The sequence below is a fragment of the Saccostrea echinata genome, unplaced genomic scaffold (assembly GCF_033153115.1).
Source record: "Saccostrea echinata isolate AGI-Se365-2 ecotype Australia unplaced genomic scaffold, CSIRO_AGI_Sech_v1 ptg000353l, whole genome shotgun sequence".
NCBI lineage: Eukaryota > Metazoa > Mollusca > Bivalvia > Ostreida > Ostreidae > Saccostrea > Saccostrea echinata.
Genome location: NW_026890101.1, coordinates 2929 through 20937, shown reverse-complemented (window position 1 = coordinate 20937; position 18009 = coordinate 2929). Strand labels below are relative to the sequence as shown.

Genomic DNA, 18009 nt, shown 5'->3' with positions numbered 1-18009 from the left:
TGCATTATTTGTACATAATGTACACTGGAAAGGAATCAACAAACTTTTTATAATCTGCCTTAATACAGTAAAGAAGTAAAAATGAAATACATTAGGAATTAGAAATTCAGTTTTGAATCATTATGTATCATTAGTTCGTCTTTTAATCCTTCTTTCAAATGTAATTAAAAATAAAAACAACTTATCTGTTTTTATTTTAAACTTTTCATTTTCTTTTTACACCGTAGAATATAAATATGGCACATGCCCACATGGCACCGGTGAAGGAGACTATGGACGAAACTGTCATTACGATTACCAATGTCCAGGGGTCCAGAAATGCTGTTACGTATACTACTCTTTGAGAAGAGTTTGCATGGTTCCTCAAGAATATAGAAAGCCAGGAGCTTGTCCATACTATCCTAACATTGGCGGAGCTGGATCATGTAACCATGACTATCATTGCGGTGGTTCTCTGAAGTGCTGTAGAGGACATTATGGAAATGTGGACACTTGCTCTTTTCCTGTATACTACAGAGGAGGAGTCGGACCTGTTGGAGGAGTCGGACCTGTCGGACCTGTAGGAGGAGTTGGACCTGTCGGACCTGTAGGAGGAGTTGGACCTGTCGGAGGACTCGGACATGTCCTTGGAGGCGGTCATAAGAGAAAATATGTGTATTAAATATGCAAACTTTATAGAACACATTGAAGATAAGTTTGGGGCCTTGTAAAACAATGGAAAACGAAAATGTCAACTTTGTTTAGACGTTAATAAAATTTGCATATAGTCTGTTATATATTGTCTATTTATTTAAACCATATACAGTAAATGAATTTTATTTGGCTTGTACTACATGTATATTTGGATGAAATTGTTTTTAACAAGTTATATATATATATATATATATATATATATATATATATATATATATATATATATATATATATATATAAAGCACTAAAGATGACCAACGACGAAAACAATAAAAATTGTCAAATTTTCGGAGCGACCTGTCCCTTCCTCAGGAGAAAGAAAAAAAGTTAAGAAGTCATGAAAAGAAAGGAAACAGAAAAACAAAAACAACTTGCACTACTACTTAACTACCAGACACTAAATATTTACAATGTTACATTTTTAATTTGAAGTTTATAAACAGTTGTGAAGAGAGAAATACGGAGCGCTATGAATTGCGTCCGGTCTATCGGGTGTACTCTGGTGAAGTGATATATGACCCCCCCAAAAAATACGGAGAAAAATTTTTGACAGTTTGACAAATTTGTGTTTCTTTCTCAACTGTATATTTTTCTGAAAATTTATCAGCCAGGGGACATAAATCAAAGAAGTAATTTACTGTGGCCTTATGCATACTTTCTTTAATGGCTTATTGAAGGTAAAGATGATCCAAAAATGGAATGCATACTGTAAAGTGGTTAAACTGAAGGGTTGAATGTTTGACGATTTCAGTATATCATAAAAATAGTGTGTGGAAACCTTAACGATCTACTAGTAATTGACAGTTCTCTTTGACAGGAATGTGAAAGTTGACGATTGGAAACTTTGACGATTTTTAGAAATTCTTCAATTTCGTCAACATTTTCATATCGTCGAAGTTTCCACTTTTATAGTAGACAAAGATCATTAGAATCTGATAACAAATTGAACCTCGCATGTTACTGATATATTTAAATAAGTAGAATATTTCTACCATTCACTCATAAATAAAAAAAGGCTGAAAGCGAGGAGGTAAATGAAGGAAAGGAAATACACGTATTTGAAGGAAAGGAAATACACGTATTTGAAGGAAAGGAAATACACGTATTTGAAGGAAAGGAAATATACGTATTTAAAGGAAAAGAAATACACATATTTGAAGGAAATGAAATATACGTATTTGATACTCTATCTATTAAAGCATGAAGGTTATGAGCAGAGATTGTGGCCGATCGAGCTCTTTTGAACTACGTCTATATTCAAAACGTATCGGATGTAAAAATATTTATTCCAGTAAACACGTTTTATCCTTACACCTCTCAACCATTTGCTCATAAATTTTTTAAAAAGGGAGGGATATTGAAGGTAAATCGAAGAAAGAAATATGTGAAATACTATGGAATGCGGGAGCTGACTTAAGGGTACAAAATATGCATCATAGTGTCAATTTTACATAACATTAAGTTTATTCTTTATATTATTAAGTCCACTTTATATGATATGAAGCACACAATTTACACCATTAAGTCCACTTTGTATAATATGTAGTATACAATTTATACCATTAAGTCCACTTTGTATAATATGTAGTACACAATTTATACAATTAAGTCCACTTTATATAATACGTAGTATAGAATTTTTATCATTAAGATTTATATATTATGAAGAAGAGTATATATATCATTACGTAGGTCTGGGTACTGGCTAGAGATTTCGTATTGCGATATATTGCCATGTTTGTAACTGTATTGCGATATGCATTGCAATATTTTCATAAAAAATTTAATGATATATTTTTATTATATTAACTTCATTTTACATGCAGAATGTACATAACTATGATAAATAACCAATAAAAGATGCATGTATCCTGTTGATAGAATAACAGTTATGTAACTAAATACATCCATACAACAGCTTTTTCTTAGTGTTTGGTATAATCGCAAACCTTTCTGACAACGTTTCTTTATATTTTATGATAGAATTCCTGAGTCTAAGCATTTTGCCGGTATATCGATATAACAAAAACGTATTGTGATGCGGTATTTCTTGTCAACGTACCACAATATACCGGGATATCGGTATTATTGCCCAGCTATTTCATTAAGTCCACTGCCACAACTGTATTAAGTGCAAGTCTCTGTAAGAATCAGGCAAAGTAGGTTTGAAAGTGAATCATGAGGGTTCTCAGAATTTGATGATTTTCAACATATAGATTTCTCTTGTGCTACAATCAATGTATGCAAAGTGAAAAAAGTTTTGGGTCATGGTTACTATGGAAACATGACAAAAGAAATTTCCTTAGCAACCAGTCAATTTTCCATGTGTATGGACAAAAAAATCACAAATCTTTAGGGCTTGAAATTTATTGTGAATATTTAATAATTTCTTCTCATTTATTTTTATCGTAAAGATAAACATTTAAAGTGTTTTCACAATGCATTACATAGAAATAAGATTTTGAGATATATCTGTACTAGACATGGGTAGATATGCATGTTTTGTATTTTTTGCTGATTCAGCAACCACAAATTCTCCATAGCAACAAAGCAAATAAAGTCACTTTCGGCAAATATTTATGAACAATTATAAAATATTAATCCACAGTTTGGTAGCATATTGCGATTAATCAAATTTGATTTTGTAATAGATGTCTTAGCAAAGTACATTTTTATAATTTAGCCCATTTTTATACTTTTAACCCAGGGTAACAACATTTGAGCACATAAGAACCAAAATATGTTATGGAGAGTTACTAACAATTTTCTGTAACAACTTGAACTTTTTCTGGCACGCATGGTCACCGATTATCATGAAACTTTGCTCGTTATAATAGTTACAATTATAATAGTTTGACAACAGAATTTTAAATCAATCAAAGTCTGGTTGCTATGTGCCTTGGTTGTCATGGTAACAGACAGGTTGATTTCAACAAAATTTAGATTTTCGGCTATTTTGAATCTTTATTGACCCTTCACAGGCACTCAAAAAACCAAATTGGCCATTTACATATAAAAATAAAAACAATAAACCTTGTTGCCACTTATTATGTAAAGAAAGTATTTGGAATAGATCTCTATATAGGTGGTAACCATGGTTACACTCGGCATACATTTTATATACAGTAAAACGCTCAGTATTATCTTATTATGGGAGTTACATGACTTAACTTTATCGCCAGTAATAAAGAAACAATAAAAATAGTTTACCTTATGAAAAGAAGTTTTAGCAATATTATTCTAACAATGAAAATATCGACTGCCATGATAACACATCATTTGTGCCATAGTTATAACCCAGCAAACAAAGACTGGAGAATATAGGAATCACTTTGTCTGTCTGTTTCTGTGTTCATTTGTCTGTGCAATCATGATGGGGTCATAATTTCGTAATGGAAAAAGATTGAAAGTTCATTCTTGAAAAAAACGATTGTTTATAATCTGAGCTTGAATTTGACTTTAACGTTTCACCCAAGGTCATTTCAGCTAGTTCAAGGTCGTTGGCAGTAAATAGTGTAAAATTTGTCTGGTCTATAACTTTCTTATGGAGGCACATCGGATATTCATACTTCATACAGAGATTGTTTTTAAGAGGTGTATCATGTTCTTCATTCCATGTCAGATGATCAAGTTCAAGGTCCTTTACAGATAAATGTATAATTCGTGTCCTAACCACATTTCGAAATATTGTAAGCTCATGCTTCACAAAAAGATTTATGCCCCATTGGTATGTTCAAACCTTAACCCAAGGTCATTCCAGTAAGATCAAGGTCACTTCAACAAAAGGTTTAAAATATGTGTCCAGGCCACATAACTTTGTAATGGAGAGCCATTTCGAAGTTCATTTTTGGCATAGATTGCATGTGAACAAAGAGTGTGTCATGGTCTTGACCCATGATAATTCTAGCAAGTGAAAATCACTGGCAGAAAAAATGTTAAATTTGTGCCAGGTCTACGGTAATTTTCTAATGGAAAGTATTGGATGTCCATACTTCATAGAAAATTGATTATGACCTTAAAGTATGTCATGATTTTGACGAAAGGTTATTTGATCAGGTTCATGATCTATTTAAAAAATGTATACATTGTGTCCTGTCTACATCTTGAAATGATTAAACACTGGAGGCCCATACCTGACACAAATATTGCTAATGACTAAGGGGTGTGTCTTATTATTTATTCAAGATCATTTTGGCAAGGTCAAGGCCGTTCCCAGGAAAAGTGTCAAGTTCATTTCTTGTTCACAGCTCTTTAATTGAAAAAACATTGAACGTTCATTTTTCACAAAAATATTACACATGGCCTTTGGGTATGTTGTTGCCTTGATCTAAGGTCATTCCGGCAATGTTCAATGTCACTTTAGGTTAGTGTAGATATCATATCAGGACCACTAATATTCTCCTTATTAATTTGTATCAACATGTATAATTTTGGAATGCTGAATTGGGGACATTAACAGGCTGTTCCACATTACTTTGGTGAATAATCTAATCCATACTTTGCAAAAGTTGTGTCCGTTTGCGGGGTCAACCAAAAGGTCAAAAGGGAAAAAACGACTTTTCCCTACCAAATATATGGGCGTGCTCCGATGCATCAATTGTGTTTAAATTCTTTTCCTTCAATGTATGGGTAGTCTTATCCTGTGGCAATCAGTATAGAAGCAAAAAATTTTTCTAGTCAAATGACAAAAATACAAACCAGAAAACTACAAAGCCTACTGTGAGGGTTCTACTGGTTCTTCCTCAAAGATGGCGACCAAGGAAATTAAGTTTTGAAAAGTATGGATTCAAGCGTTTGATTTATGTAATAGTAATGTGCTTTGCATGCACTATGCCTAAAAAGTAGTCAGGGTTTGATACATGGTGCACAAGCCGGAGGTGCATGCAAACCACAACACTTTTGTTATTATTATGCTGACTGTTGTATAAAAGCAAAAATATTTTTTTCGATTTCCAACGTTTCATCAATTCTTTATACTAACATGCTGGTATACCCCTATTATAACGTCACGATGTGAAACAATTACGTCATAATTTTGAGTGTTTCATGCAGTTAGGTATAATGTACAGAAAATTTCAAAGAACCTTAATTTAATAAAGGGATAAAAAATTGTAAGAAACTATTTTTTTTAAAAATGTTTTGTTTTCTTTTAAGTGTCAAATATTTGAAACTAGGTTTATATACATTAAAATAAGTGTTTGTTAATGGCGTCATGTTGGTAGCAGCACGTCGGACTGACAATCTCGTGATCGTGAGTTCGATCCCTGGCGTGGGTGATGTCAGATTTTCTTTAGAAAAAGAAGCCGTGCACTATTACGGCATAGAATGCTTACGTCTTATAAACTCTTAGAACACTATGCGAAAATAGATGGGTATTGATTATATATAAAGACAAACTGACAAGAAGCATAATATTTTTTGTTAGGGAGACTGATTGACATGGTAAGAAATGAAACAATGTTTGAATTTTTAGCTCACCTGAGCCGAAGGCTCAAGTGAGCTTTTCTGATCGAAAATTGTCTGTCGTCGTTGTTGTCGTAAACTTTTCACAATTTCATCTTCTTCTCCAGAACTACAGTACCGACCAGACACAACCTAACAGAAAGCGAACCCAAGGCGCACCCCGGGTTTGCTTTCTGGGTTCGCTTCGGGTTCGCTTGGGGTTCGCTATAGCGGACCCTGAGCGAACCCGCAGCGGACCCGGAGCGAACGCCGAATGAAATTCATCAGAATTATTTTGAATTTAAATTGCCTGTTGTATTGAAAGAAGTATTATGTTGACAGTGCAACCACGCTGGGGCGAGCACAGTTCTTCGATACATATTCACTTAATTTAAAATAAAACTTATATCCCCCTTTTCAAACCAGACGGGGAAACATTTGAAGGTTCGAGATTCTCCGTTTCTTTAAAAAAAAAAACAATATATAAAAATTAAATAACAGATATTTAGTCCAAACAGTAATGTATTTCTCAAACCTAATTAAAAAAAAAGAAAGAAGCGAAAAAAAGAACATGTAAAAATATTTTCGTTCTCCATCGCCTTATAGGAGTCTATAAGAGGTAGGTTTGCGTATAAATCGCAATTCATTGGAGGTGGGGGTGGGGGTGGGGGGGTCGACGAGTTTTCCAACCAAATTTAGACTATAAATGTAGCTATACATTTGCTGGAAAATGTATATTTTTAAATAATTTTGAACACTTGAAAATGTCGCTGATATTCCTCTCATTAATGTGCAACACTGATAGCTAAAATGTTCTGGTGATAATTTTTAATAATTCATTCCGTGTTCACGAGTGTTTCAAATTGAAGATGGCTGTTTGTGATTGTGAATTAATTTAAGAAAGTGCTCCAAAAAAATAAAAATGTTATTTTTTTATTGCGTCGATAAAATATTTCCTTATTGATAACATATTTTATTAAAGTTATGAATTAAAGATCTAAAAACTATCGAATACTAGTATTCTCACTTAATTGTTTTTTAGTATATCTCTTTTTTTCATATTCATGAGCGATTTTTAAATTTACGAATCTATAGAAAGGATTTTACAAGAAATACATTAATGGAGTGTGTAAGATATTTACACAATCGCTACGAGCGTCCGGTATTTATTAATGATAAATAAAACTTAGACTATATATTTCATTTTGTTTTGAATATGCTACAGCTGTGCATTATACATTTTTTACACTTCACATTCATCGCGCTGTGCAGCATATCGGCATCATCATGTGAAAAAATTCTATTAAATGAGCACCCGTAGATTTTACGTCATTTTGTCAGAGATAATTGGTAAATATACATTTTGATTATAAGTAAGGATATTATATTTGTCTTCTTCGTTTGATGATAACACATTCAAAGCTATCCTTTACATCTGATTTTCATATACATGTCCATGATTTATAATGTATTTGCATCAAAAAATTAGTCTTTTCTGTTGATCTACAATATAAGTATCTGATCTGTAAATTTTACTTTTTTAAAATAAAATTGTTATACTTTTCTTCTTCGGAATAAAAATATGTCATTAAAACCCCAAAAGTAATTTTTGGACTCTTGATGAAATACTTAAAATGCTTCAGTATTTTTTTTTTTACGGATATTTGATACTTTACACCAATCTTTACTTGTTTATGTATGAAATTAACTACCACGCAAAACATGTTGAGAGGAAAAAAATATCCACAGCACTGGTGTGTTAAAAAGGAATACTAGTACTGAAAATAATTGACCCGTAATTTTTCTGCTAATTCCATGATAAATAATTCAACAGCCCAAGAAAGAAAAGACATTATATTAATCTCAAGTATGAATAAATCTTTATGAAGGTATGCAACATTGTTTTATTCTGTTTTTACTTAGTCCTAATTAAGTCGCTTAGCAGACAAATCAGCAACACACGCACACCTTTACCTAAACTATTTCTTCCTAAGTTCCTAACACAAGTATGCTTAACATTTCATCAGCGCTATTCCTGTCCATTGCTAAGAACATTTAATTAAGGTTTTAGCATTTTCCGCCAGATCTTGCGCACTGCACACTCAATTTTAAAGCACAATATTTGTCATCAATATTTCCGAGAAATTAGTTTTTCTATCTAAGTGGATTCGTTGAAAACACAGCCTCCACGTTTCCTACGTGTACGTACAGCCGCAAACTGCCTTTCTTTGCGAATTATTTACATCATATTACAAGTATAGAATACAACACAAGTAAAGACAGTTCATGAATGCATTCCAGTCTGTTACTAGTATTGAAACTGAGATGCGAAAATCAACTTCATTGATTGCTCTCTACATGGTGCAAGGGTGATAATAGGAAGATTGTTTTTAGTTTCATTGTCTGAAATAAGGGTCTAGAAGAAGAAATATTAGTTAATATTGATATAAATTATATAGAACGTACATATGTAGGTACATAGTAAATCAATTTTATGCGAAATTTTCTACTAAATAACTTAATTCCAGTTTGAGTTTTAAATACTTATTAAAATCCCATCTCAGTTTTAAAGATATGTACTTATTCAATCACTACATTATATGTACATGACATATAATTACCGTTTTTAAGGTATCTGCGCCATAGATGCAGCAATTGTTAGCTACGAGGTACACAAGTGGTATGCGCCGACACGATTTTAAATGAACTACAATGTATAGAGATAAGAACCGCCCCTATCTACTAACAGTGGATTTTCGTACAATGTACATGCATACTCTTTACCTTACTAATTGACTCCTATTATTAGAACTGCACGTAACGCAGTATTACACTAAAATAGCCGAAAGAGCGTCGGGGATTTCCAGTTGCATATTTTTAGAAAACCCAGTGGAGTTATCTAACTTGCTTAGTGGCGCTGGATCGCGAACGGAAGTAGAATTTAAAAGATGACAGAAAGCGCTTTGCGCTGCGCTTAGCGCTTAAAGGTATCACACTGGTAATTGACCAATCAAAATGAACAGCTTGTAGACAAGTACCTAGGCTTTATTTGGAACATAAATTGACCAGATGCAGATTTTATTATCAGTCTAATATTTAACAATTTCTGTGAATTCTGTCATTCTTAGGAGGGCAAAATGCAATTTTGTTATGTAATAATTGCATAATGGTCTCAGACTTGTGAACTATTTTTTGTTTGTTGTGAAGAACAATGTATATACTCTCCACGGATAAGAAATTGTTTGCCAGACTTAGTCTATTAATGATGAAATTCTGCTTCAAAATATGCACACAAAAACTTCTGTCAGAGTGCTCTGTATGTATTCTTGACTGCTCTGGAGTAAGGGAGATAAATGCATATATCTCCAGCAATAAGGGGAATTAGATCACCAAACTTAAGGATGTTGGTGGCAGTTATTTAAGAAATCTCAGGTGCAAAAATGAAAAAAATCTGACAACTTCAAGGGTCCTTCAAGGTATCACACTGGTAATTGACCAATCAAAATGAACTTAGTCAATTGTAGTTCCATACATATAAAATTAATTTTTCTTTCTTTTGATAATTTTTTTAATTTTCTTCCAGGCTATTTTTACAACTTTGGTACCTGTGCCTATTAAATTTAATGTACTTTGTAAATAAATAAAGTTTTTTGACAGGAACTATTTTTTTCAGGGCATAGGAGGCTACTTCCTGGGGTGCACTGGAGCTGTTTATAAACACATTGAAAACACGTGGATTTGAGGGTAGCCCTGTTTGCAGATGGAAAAAATCAGAAAATGCCGTGTAGGTACCCTGTTTTTTGGACTCGGCTAATGAGAGAGGTAATGTTTTATACTTCCTGCTAAATATTTTTTCATGAATTAATTTACCTGATTTTTTAAGATTTTTTTTCCTATATAGAAACATATAGTGAAAACAATTACCGGTGTGATACCTTGAAGGTGATTGTGTAAAATCATCTGCATCAATATAAAAGGCTGTTTTAATTTTTAAAAGGCATATTTCAACAAAATATGTCATTTTATGAACTTTCTGTGTGAAAGCACATATTTTAAAAATTAGAAGTAGAGTTGAATTGAATCTTTAGACATTTCTCTGAAAAATACTTATAATATATCATGTTTTACCCTCAAAACTTTAAATTATGACTTTCAAAGTAGGATTATGCATCTGACATGTAGAAAGAAGTTAGAAAATGTTGGTTTTTTATTTTAGATGACTTTAAACTATGTGCACCACCTGACCGCAGTCAATTATAGTGTCTACAGACTTTGCCGTAAAAGTACTTTAGGCTGATTTTTTCAAGAAAAGACTAATTCTGGGATTGCGAATGAGTTTTCAACAAAAGTGACAACTGCGATAAAATGTGAAGAAGTAAAACATTTTTTCACAGAGTGATAAATTTTACAGAGAGTGGATTTACTTTCATTTTATTCACCTGAAGTAATGCATGTATTACTGCAGTGGAGGAATATAAATAATGAAATGAGGTAAATTTGTCTAATAAAAATAATGCACAAGTAAAATTTATTTAGAATTTTTCAAAAATAAGAAGCTTATGACCAAAAAATGCATAAATACTGTCAGGGCATGAGAGTGAATACTTATTCAGAGTTCTAATCATGTAGCACACATGTAGTACAGAATGTCACTTAGCACCATGGTATGCCTGTTATGGTTCTCTGGACTTTTTGCATGCTTACGCAGCTGACATCCATGATTTTTCAGTTTGTCGGAGAATGTGTTTTGTCATGTTAGCACTTTTATGTAGGTTTTGACTCTCTCTTTTAAATTAAGTCTCAGTCAGGATGCTTATTTCAGCATGATTTGTTAAGCATATTAATATACTGAAATATTAATAAATTACAAATTAAAGTGATGAAGAAATTTGATACATTTACACAATCAAAATATCAGAATAACCATAATTCAGCTAATAAAGTGCCCTGTTTTTCTTATGTCACTTCCTATAAATTTTATCAGCAGTTTTTGTACACCCACCCACCCCCAAGAACCATGTAGGATGGCCTGATATTAGTCTTTTTGTTGCATTTTTTCACATTTGAAAGTGTTAAAACTCATAAAAATGTTTAAGATTTATATTTTGAAATTTAAATGTTGAATTTTTATGTAAATTTGGTGAAACCAAAAGCTGTAATCTTGAATTAATCATGCAAATTCATCAAACACCTTTGGAATTCCTGAGTAATTCAATGAAAAGAGGATAATTATGCATGTTCAATTGGAATTTCATGGCTAATTTGTGTCTGCAGAGAAAGCCAGTTACATAAATCCAAACAATAAATTACATCTGAATTGTTTCCTCCATTTTCTTATCATCAAAGCAAGTTTAATGGAGTGTCAGAGCTGTCCAGATTCTCCCTAGGTGCTGATATCATTTGGACTGCCCTGTGTTACAACACAGCTTTTAGATAAACTTCTGCACATCAGCTTGTAGACAAGTACCTAGGCTTTATTTGGAACATAAATTGACCAGATGCAGATTTTATTATCAGTCTAATATTTAACAATTTCTGTGAATTCTGTCATTCTTAGGAGGGCAAAATGCAATTTTGTTATGTAATAATTGCATAATGGTCTCAGACTTGTGAACTATTTTTTGTTTGTTGTGAAGAACAATGTATATACTCTCCACGGATAAGAAATTGTTTGCCAGACTTAGTCTATTAATGATGAAATTCTGCTTCAAAATATGCACACAAAAACTTCTGTCAGAGTGCTCTGTATGTATTCTTGACTGCTCTGGAGTAAGGGAGATAAATGCATATATCTCCAGCAATAAGGGGAATTAGATCACCAAACTTAAGGATGTTGGTGGCAGTTATTTAAGAAATCTCAGGTGCAAAAATGAAAAAAATCTGACAACTTCAAGGGTCCTTCAAGGTATCACACTGGTAATTGACCAATCAAAATGAACTTAGTCAATTGTAGTTCCATACATATAAAATTAATTTTTCTTTCTTTTGATAATTTTTTTAATTTTCTTCCAGGCTATTTTTACAACTTTGGTACCTGTGCCTATTAAATTTAATGTACTTTGTAAATAAATAAAGTTTTTTGACAGGAACTATTTTTTTCAGGGCATAGGAGGCTACTTCCTGGGGTGCACTGGAGCTGTTTATAAACACATTGAAAACACGTGGATTTGAGGGTAGCCCTGTTTGCAGATGGAAAAAATCAGAAAATGCCGTGTAGGTACCCTGTTTTTTGGACTCGGCTAATGAGAGAGGTAATGTTTTATACTTCCTGCTAAATATTTTTTCATGAATTAATTTACCTGATTTTTTAAGATTTTTTTTCCTATATAGAAACATATAGTGAAAACAATTACCGGTGTGATACCTTGAAGGTGATTGTGTAAAATCATCTGCATCAATATAAAAGGCTGTTTTAATTTTTAAAAGGCATATTTCAACAAAATATGTCATTTTATGAACTTTCTGTGTGAAAGCACATATTTTAAAAATTAGAAGTAGAGTTGAATTGAATCTTTAGACATTTCTCTGAAAAATACTTATAATATATCATGTTTTACCCTCAAAACTTTAAATTATGACTTTCAAAGTAGGATTATGCATCTGACATGTAGAAAGAAGTTAGAAAATGTTGGTTTTTTATTTTAGATGACTTTAAACTATGTGCACCACCTGACCGCAGTCAATTATAGTGTCTACAGACTTTGCCGTAAAAGTACTTTAGGCTGATTTTTTCAAGAAAAGACTAATTCTGGGATTGCGAATGAGTTTTCAACAAAAGTGACAACTGCGATAAAATGTGAAGAAGTAAAACATTTTTTCACAGAGTGATAAATTTTACAGAGAGTGGATTTACTTTCATTTTATTCACCTGAAGTAATGCATGTATTACTGCAGTGGAGGAATATAAATAATGAAATGAGGTAAATTTGTCTAATAAAAATAATGCACAAGTAAAATTTATTTAGAATTTTTCAAAAATAAGAAGCTTATGACCAAAAAATGCATAAATACTGTCAGGGCATGAGAGTGAATACTTATTCAGAGTTCTAATCATGTAGCACACATGTAGTACAGAATGTCACTTAGCACCATGGTATGCCTGTTATGGTTCTCTGGACTTTTTGCATGCTTACGCAGCTGACATCCATGATTTTTCAGTTTGTCGGAGAATGTGTTTTGTCATGTTAGCACTTTTATGTAGGTTTTGACTCTCTCTTTTAAATTAAGTCTCAGTCAGGATGCTTATTTCAGCATGATTTGTTAAGCATATTAATATACTGAAATATTAATAAATTACAAATTAAAGTGATGAAGAAATTTGATACATTTACACAATCAAAATATCAGAATAACCATAATTCAGCTAATAAAGTGCCCTGTTTTTCTTATGTCACTTCCTATAAATTTTATCAGCAGTTTTTGTACACCCACCCACCCCCAAGAACCATGTAGGATGGCCTGATATTAGTCTTTTTGTTGCATTTTTTCACATTTGAAAGTGTTAAAACTCATAAAAATGTTTAAGATTTATATTTTGAAATTTAAATGTTGAATTTTTATGTAAATTTGGTGAAACCAAAAGCTGTAATCTTGAATTAATCATGCAAATTCATCAAACACCTTTGGAATTCCTGAGTAATTCAATGAAAAGAGGATAATTATGCATGTTCAATTGGAATTTCATGGCTAATTTGTGTCTGCAGAGAAAGCCAGTTACATAAATCCAAACAATAAATTACATCTGAATTGTTTCCTCCATTTTCTTATCATCAAAGCAAGTTTAATGGAGTGTCAGAGCTGTCCAGATTCTCCCTAGGTGCTGATATCATTTGGACTGCCCTGTGTTACAACACAGCTTTTAGATAAACTTCTGCACATCAGCTTGTAGACAAGTACCTAGGCTTTATTTGGAACATAAATTGACCAGATGCAGATTTTATTATCAGTCTAATATTTAACAATTTCTGTGAATTCTGTCATTCTTAGGAGGGCAAAATGCAATTTTGTTATGTAATAATTGCATAATGGTCTCAGACTTGTGAACTATTTTTTGTTTGTTGTGAAGAACAATGTATATACTCTCCACGGATAAGAAATTGTTTGCCAGACTTAGTCTATTAATGATGAAATTCTGCTTCAAAATATGCACACAAAAACTTCTGTCAGAGTGCTCTGTATGTATTCTTGACTGCTCTGGAGTAAGGGAGATAAATGCATATATCTCCAGCAATAAGGGGAATTAGATCACCAAACTTAAGGATGTTGGTGGCAGTTATTTAAGAAATCTCAGGTGCAAAAATGAAAAAAATCTGACAACTTCAAGGGTCCTTCAAGGTATCACACTGGTAATTGACCAATCAAAATGAACTTAGTCAATTGTAGTTCCATACATATAAAATTAATTTTTCTTTCTTTTGATAATTTTTTTAATTTTCTTCCAGGCTATTTTTACAACTTTGGTACCTGTGCCTATTAAATTTAATGTACTTTGTAAATAAATAAAGTTTTTTGACAGGAACTATTTTTTTCAGGGCATAGGAGGCTACTTCCTGGGGTGCACTGGAGCTGTTTATAAACACATTGAAAACACGTGGATTTGAGGGTAGCCCTGTTTGCAGATGGAAAAAATCAGAAAATGCCGTGTAGGTACCCTGTTTTTTGGACTCGGCTAATGAGAGAGGTAATGTTTTATACTTCCTGCTAAATATTTTTTCATGAATTAATTTACCTGATTTTTTAAGATTTTTTTTCCTATATAGAAACATATAGTGAAAACAATTACCGGTGTGATACCTTGAAGGTGATTGTGTAAAATCATCTGCATCAATATAAAAGGCTGTTTTAATTTTTAAAAGGCATATTTCAACAAAATATGTCATTTTATGAACTTTCTGTGTGAAAGCACATATTTTAAAAATTAGAAGTAGAGTTGAATTGAATCTTTAGACATTTCTCTGAAAAATACTTATAATATATCATGTTTTACCCTCAAAACTTTAAATTATGACTTTCAAAGTAGGATTATGCATCTGACATGTAGAAAGAAGTTAGAAAATGTTGGTTTTTTATTTTAGATGACTTTAAACTATGTGCACCACCTGACCGCAGTCAATTATAGTGTCTACAGACTTTGCCGTAAAAGTACTTTAGGCTGATTTTTTCAAGAAAAGACTAATTCTGGGATTGCGAATGAGTTTTCAACAAAAGTGACAACTGCGATAAAATGTGAAGAAGTAAAACATTTTTTCACAGAGTGATAAATTTTACAGAGAGTGGATTTACTTTCATTTTATTCACCTGAAGTAATGCATGTATTACTGCAGTGGAGGAATATAAATAATGAAATGAGGTAAATTTGTCTAATAAAAATAATGCACAAGTAAAATTTATTTAGAATTTTTCAAAAATAAGAAGCTTATGACCAAAAAATGCATAAATACTGTCAGGGCATGAGAGTGAATACTTATTCAGAGTTCTAATCATGTAGCACACATGTAGTACAGAATGTCACTTAGCACCATGGTATGCCTGTTATGGTTCTCTGGACTTTTTGCATGCTTACGCAGCTGACATCCATGATTTTTCAGTTTGTCGGAGAATGTGTTTTGTCATGTTAGCACTTTTATGTAGGTTTTGACTCTCTCTTTTAAATTAAGTCTCAGTCAGGATGCTTATTTCAGCATGATTTGTTAAGCATATTAATATACTGAAATATTAATAAATTACAAATTAAAGTGATGAAGAAATTTGATACATTTACACAATCAAAATATCAGAATAACCATAATTCAGCTAATAAAGTGCCCTGTTTTTCTTATGTCACTTCCTATAAATTTTATCAGCAGTTTTTGTACACCCACCCACCCCCAAGAACCATGTAGGATGGCCTGATATTAGTCTTTTTGTTGCATTTTTTCACATTTGAAAGTGTTAAAACTCATAAAAATGTTTAAGATTTATATTTTGAAATTTAAATGTTGAATTTTTATGTAAATTTGGTGAAACCAAAAGCTGTAATCTTGAATTAATCATGCAAATTCATCAAACACCTTTGGAATTCCTGAGTAATTCAATGAAAAGAGGATAATTATGCATGTTCAATTGGAATTTCATGGCTAATTTGTGTCTGCAGAGAAAGCCAGTTACATAAATCCAAACAATAAATTACATCTGAATTGTTTCCTCCATTTTCTTATCATCAAAGCAAGTTTAATGGAGTGTCAGAGCTGTCCAGATTCTCCCTAGGTGCTGATATCATTTGGACTGCCCTGTGTTACAACACAGCTTTTAGATAAACTTCTGCACATCAGCTTGTAGACAAGTACCTAGGCTTTATTTGGAACATAAATTGACCAGATGCAGATTTTATTATCAGTCTAATATTTAACAATTTCTGTGAATTCTGTCATTCTTAGGAGGGCAAAATGCAATTTTGTTATGTAATAATTGCATAATGGTCTCAGACTTGTGAACTATTTTTTGTTTGTTGTGAAGAACAATGTATATACTCTCCACGGATAAGAAATTGTTTGCCAGACTTAGTCTATTAATGATGAAATTCTGCTTCAAAATATGCACACAAAAACTTCTGTCAGAGTGCTCTGTATGTATTCTTGACTGCTCTGGAGTAAGGGAGATAAATGCATATATCTCCAGCAATAAGGGGAATTAGATCACCAAACTTAAGGATGTTGGTGGCAGTTATTTAAGAAATCTCAGGTGCAAAAATGAAAAAAATCTGACAACTTCAAGGGTCCTTCAAGGTATCACACTGGTAATTGACCAATCAAAATGAACTTAGTCAATTGTAGTTCCATACATATAAAATTAATTTTTCTTTCTTTTGATAATTTTTTTAATTTTCTTCCAGGCTATTTTTACAACTTTGGTACCTGTGCCTATTAAATTTAATGTACTTTGTAAATAAATAAAGTTTTTTGACAGGAACTATTTTTTTCAGGGCATAGGAGGCTACTTCCTGGGGTGCACTGGAGCTGTTTATAAACACATTGAAAACACGTGGATTTGAGGGTAGCCCTGTTTGCAGATGGAAAAAATCAGAAAATGCCGTGTAGGTACCCTGTTTTTTGGACTCGGCTAATGAGAGAGGTAATGTTTTATACTTCCTGCTAAATATTTTTTCATGAATTAATTTACCTGATTTTTTAAGATTTTTTTTCCTATATAGAAACATATAGTGAAAACAATTACCGGTGTGATACCTTGAAGGTGATTGTGTAAAATCATCTGCATCAATATAAAAGGCTGTTTTAATTTTTAAAAGGCATATTTCAACAAAATATGTCATTTTATGAACTTTCTGTGTGAAAGCACATATTTTAAAAATTAGAAGTAGAGTTGAATTGAATCTTTAGACATTTCTCTGAAAAATACTTATAATATATCATGTTTTACCCTCAAAACTTTAAATTATGACTTTCAAAGTAGGATTATGCATCTGACATGTAGAAAGAAGTTAGAAAATGTTGGTTTTTTATTTTAGATGACTTTAAACTATGTGCACCACCTGACCGCAGTCAATTATAGTGTCTACAGACTTTGCCGTAAAAGTACTTTAGGCTGATTTTTTCAAGAAAAGACTAATTCTGGGATTGCGAATGAGTTTTCAACAAAAGTGACAACTGCGATAAAATGTGAAGAAGTAAAACATTTTTTCACAGAGTGATAAATTTTACAGAGAGTGGATTTACTTTCATTTTATTCACCTGAAGTAATGCATGTATTACTGCAGTGGAGGAATATAAATAATGAAATGAGGTAAATTTGTCTAATAAAAATAATGCACAAGTAAAATTTATTTAGAATTTTTCAAAAATAAGAAGCTTATGACCAAAAAATGCATAAATACTGTCA

At 32.2% G+C, this 18009-nt stretch overlaps 1 protein-coding gene across 1 annotated transcript; it reads left to right on the top strand.

Moving 5' to 3' along the window:
• Positions 1-85: 85 nt before the first annotated feature.
• On the top strand, positions 86-717 carry LOC133178032 (uncharacterized; the record flags this gene model as incomplete). Its single annotated transcript, XM_061312808.1, has 1 exon — positions 86-717. A coding segment is annotated over one exon (576 nt), but the record flags the coding sequence as incomplete, so codon positions are not given.
• Positions 718-18009: the final 17292 nt, after the last annotated feature.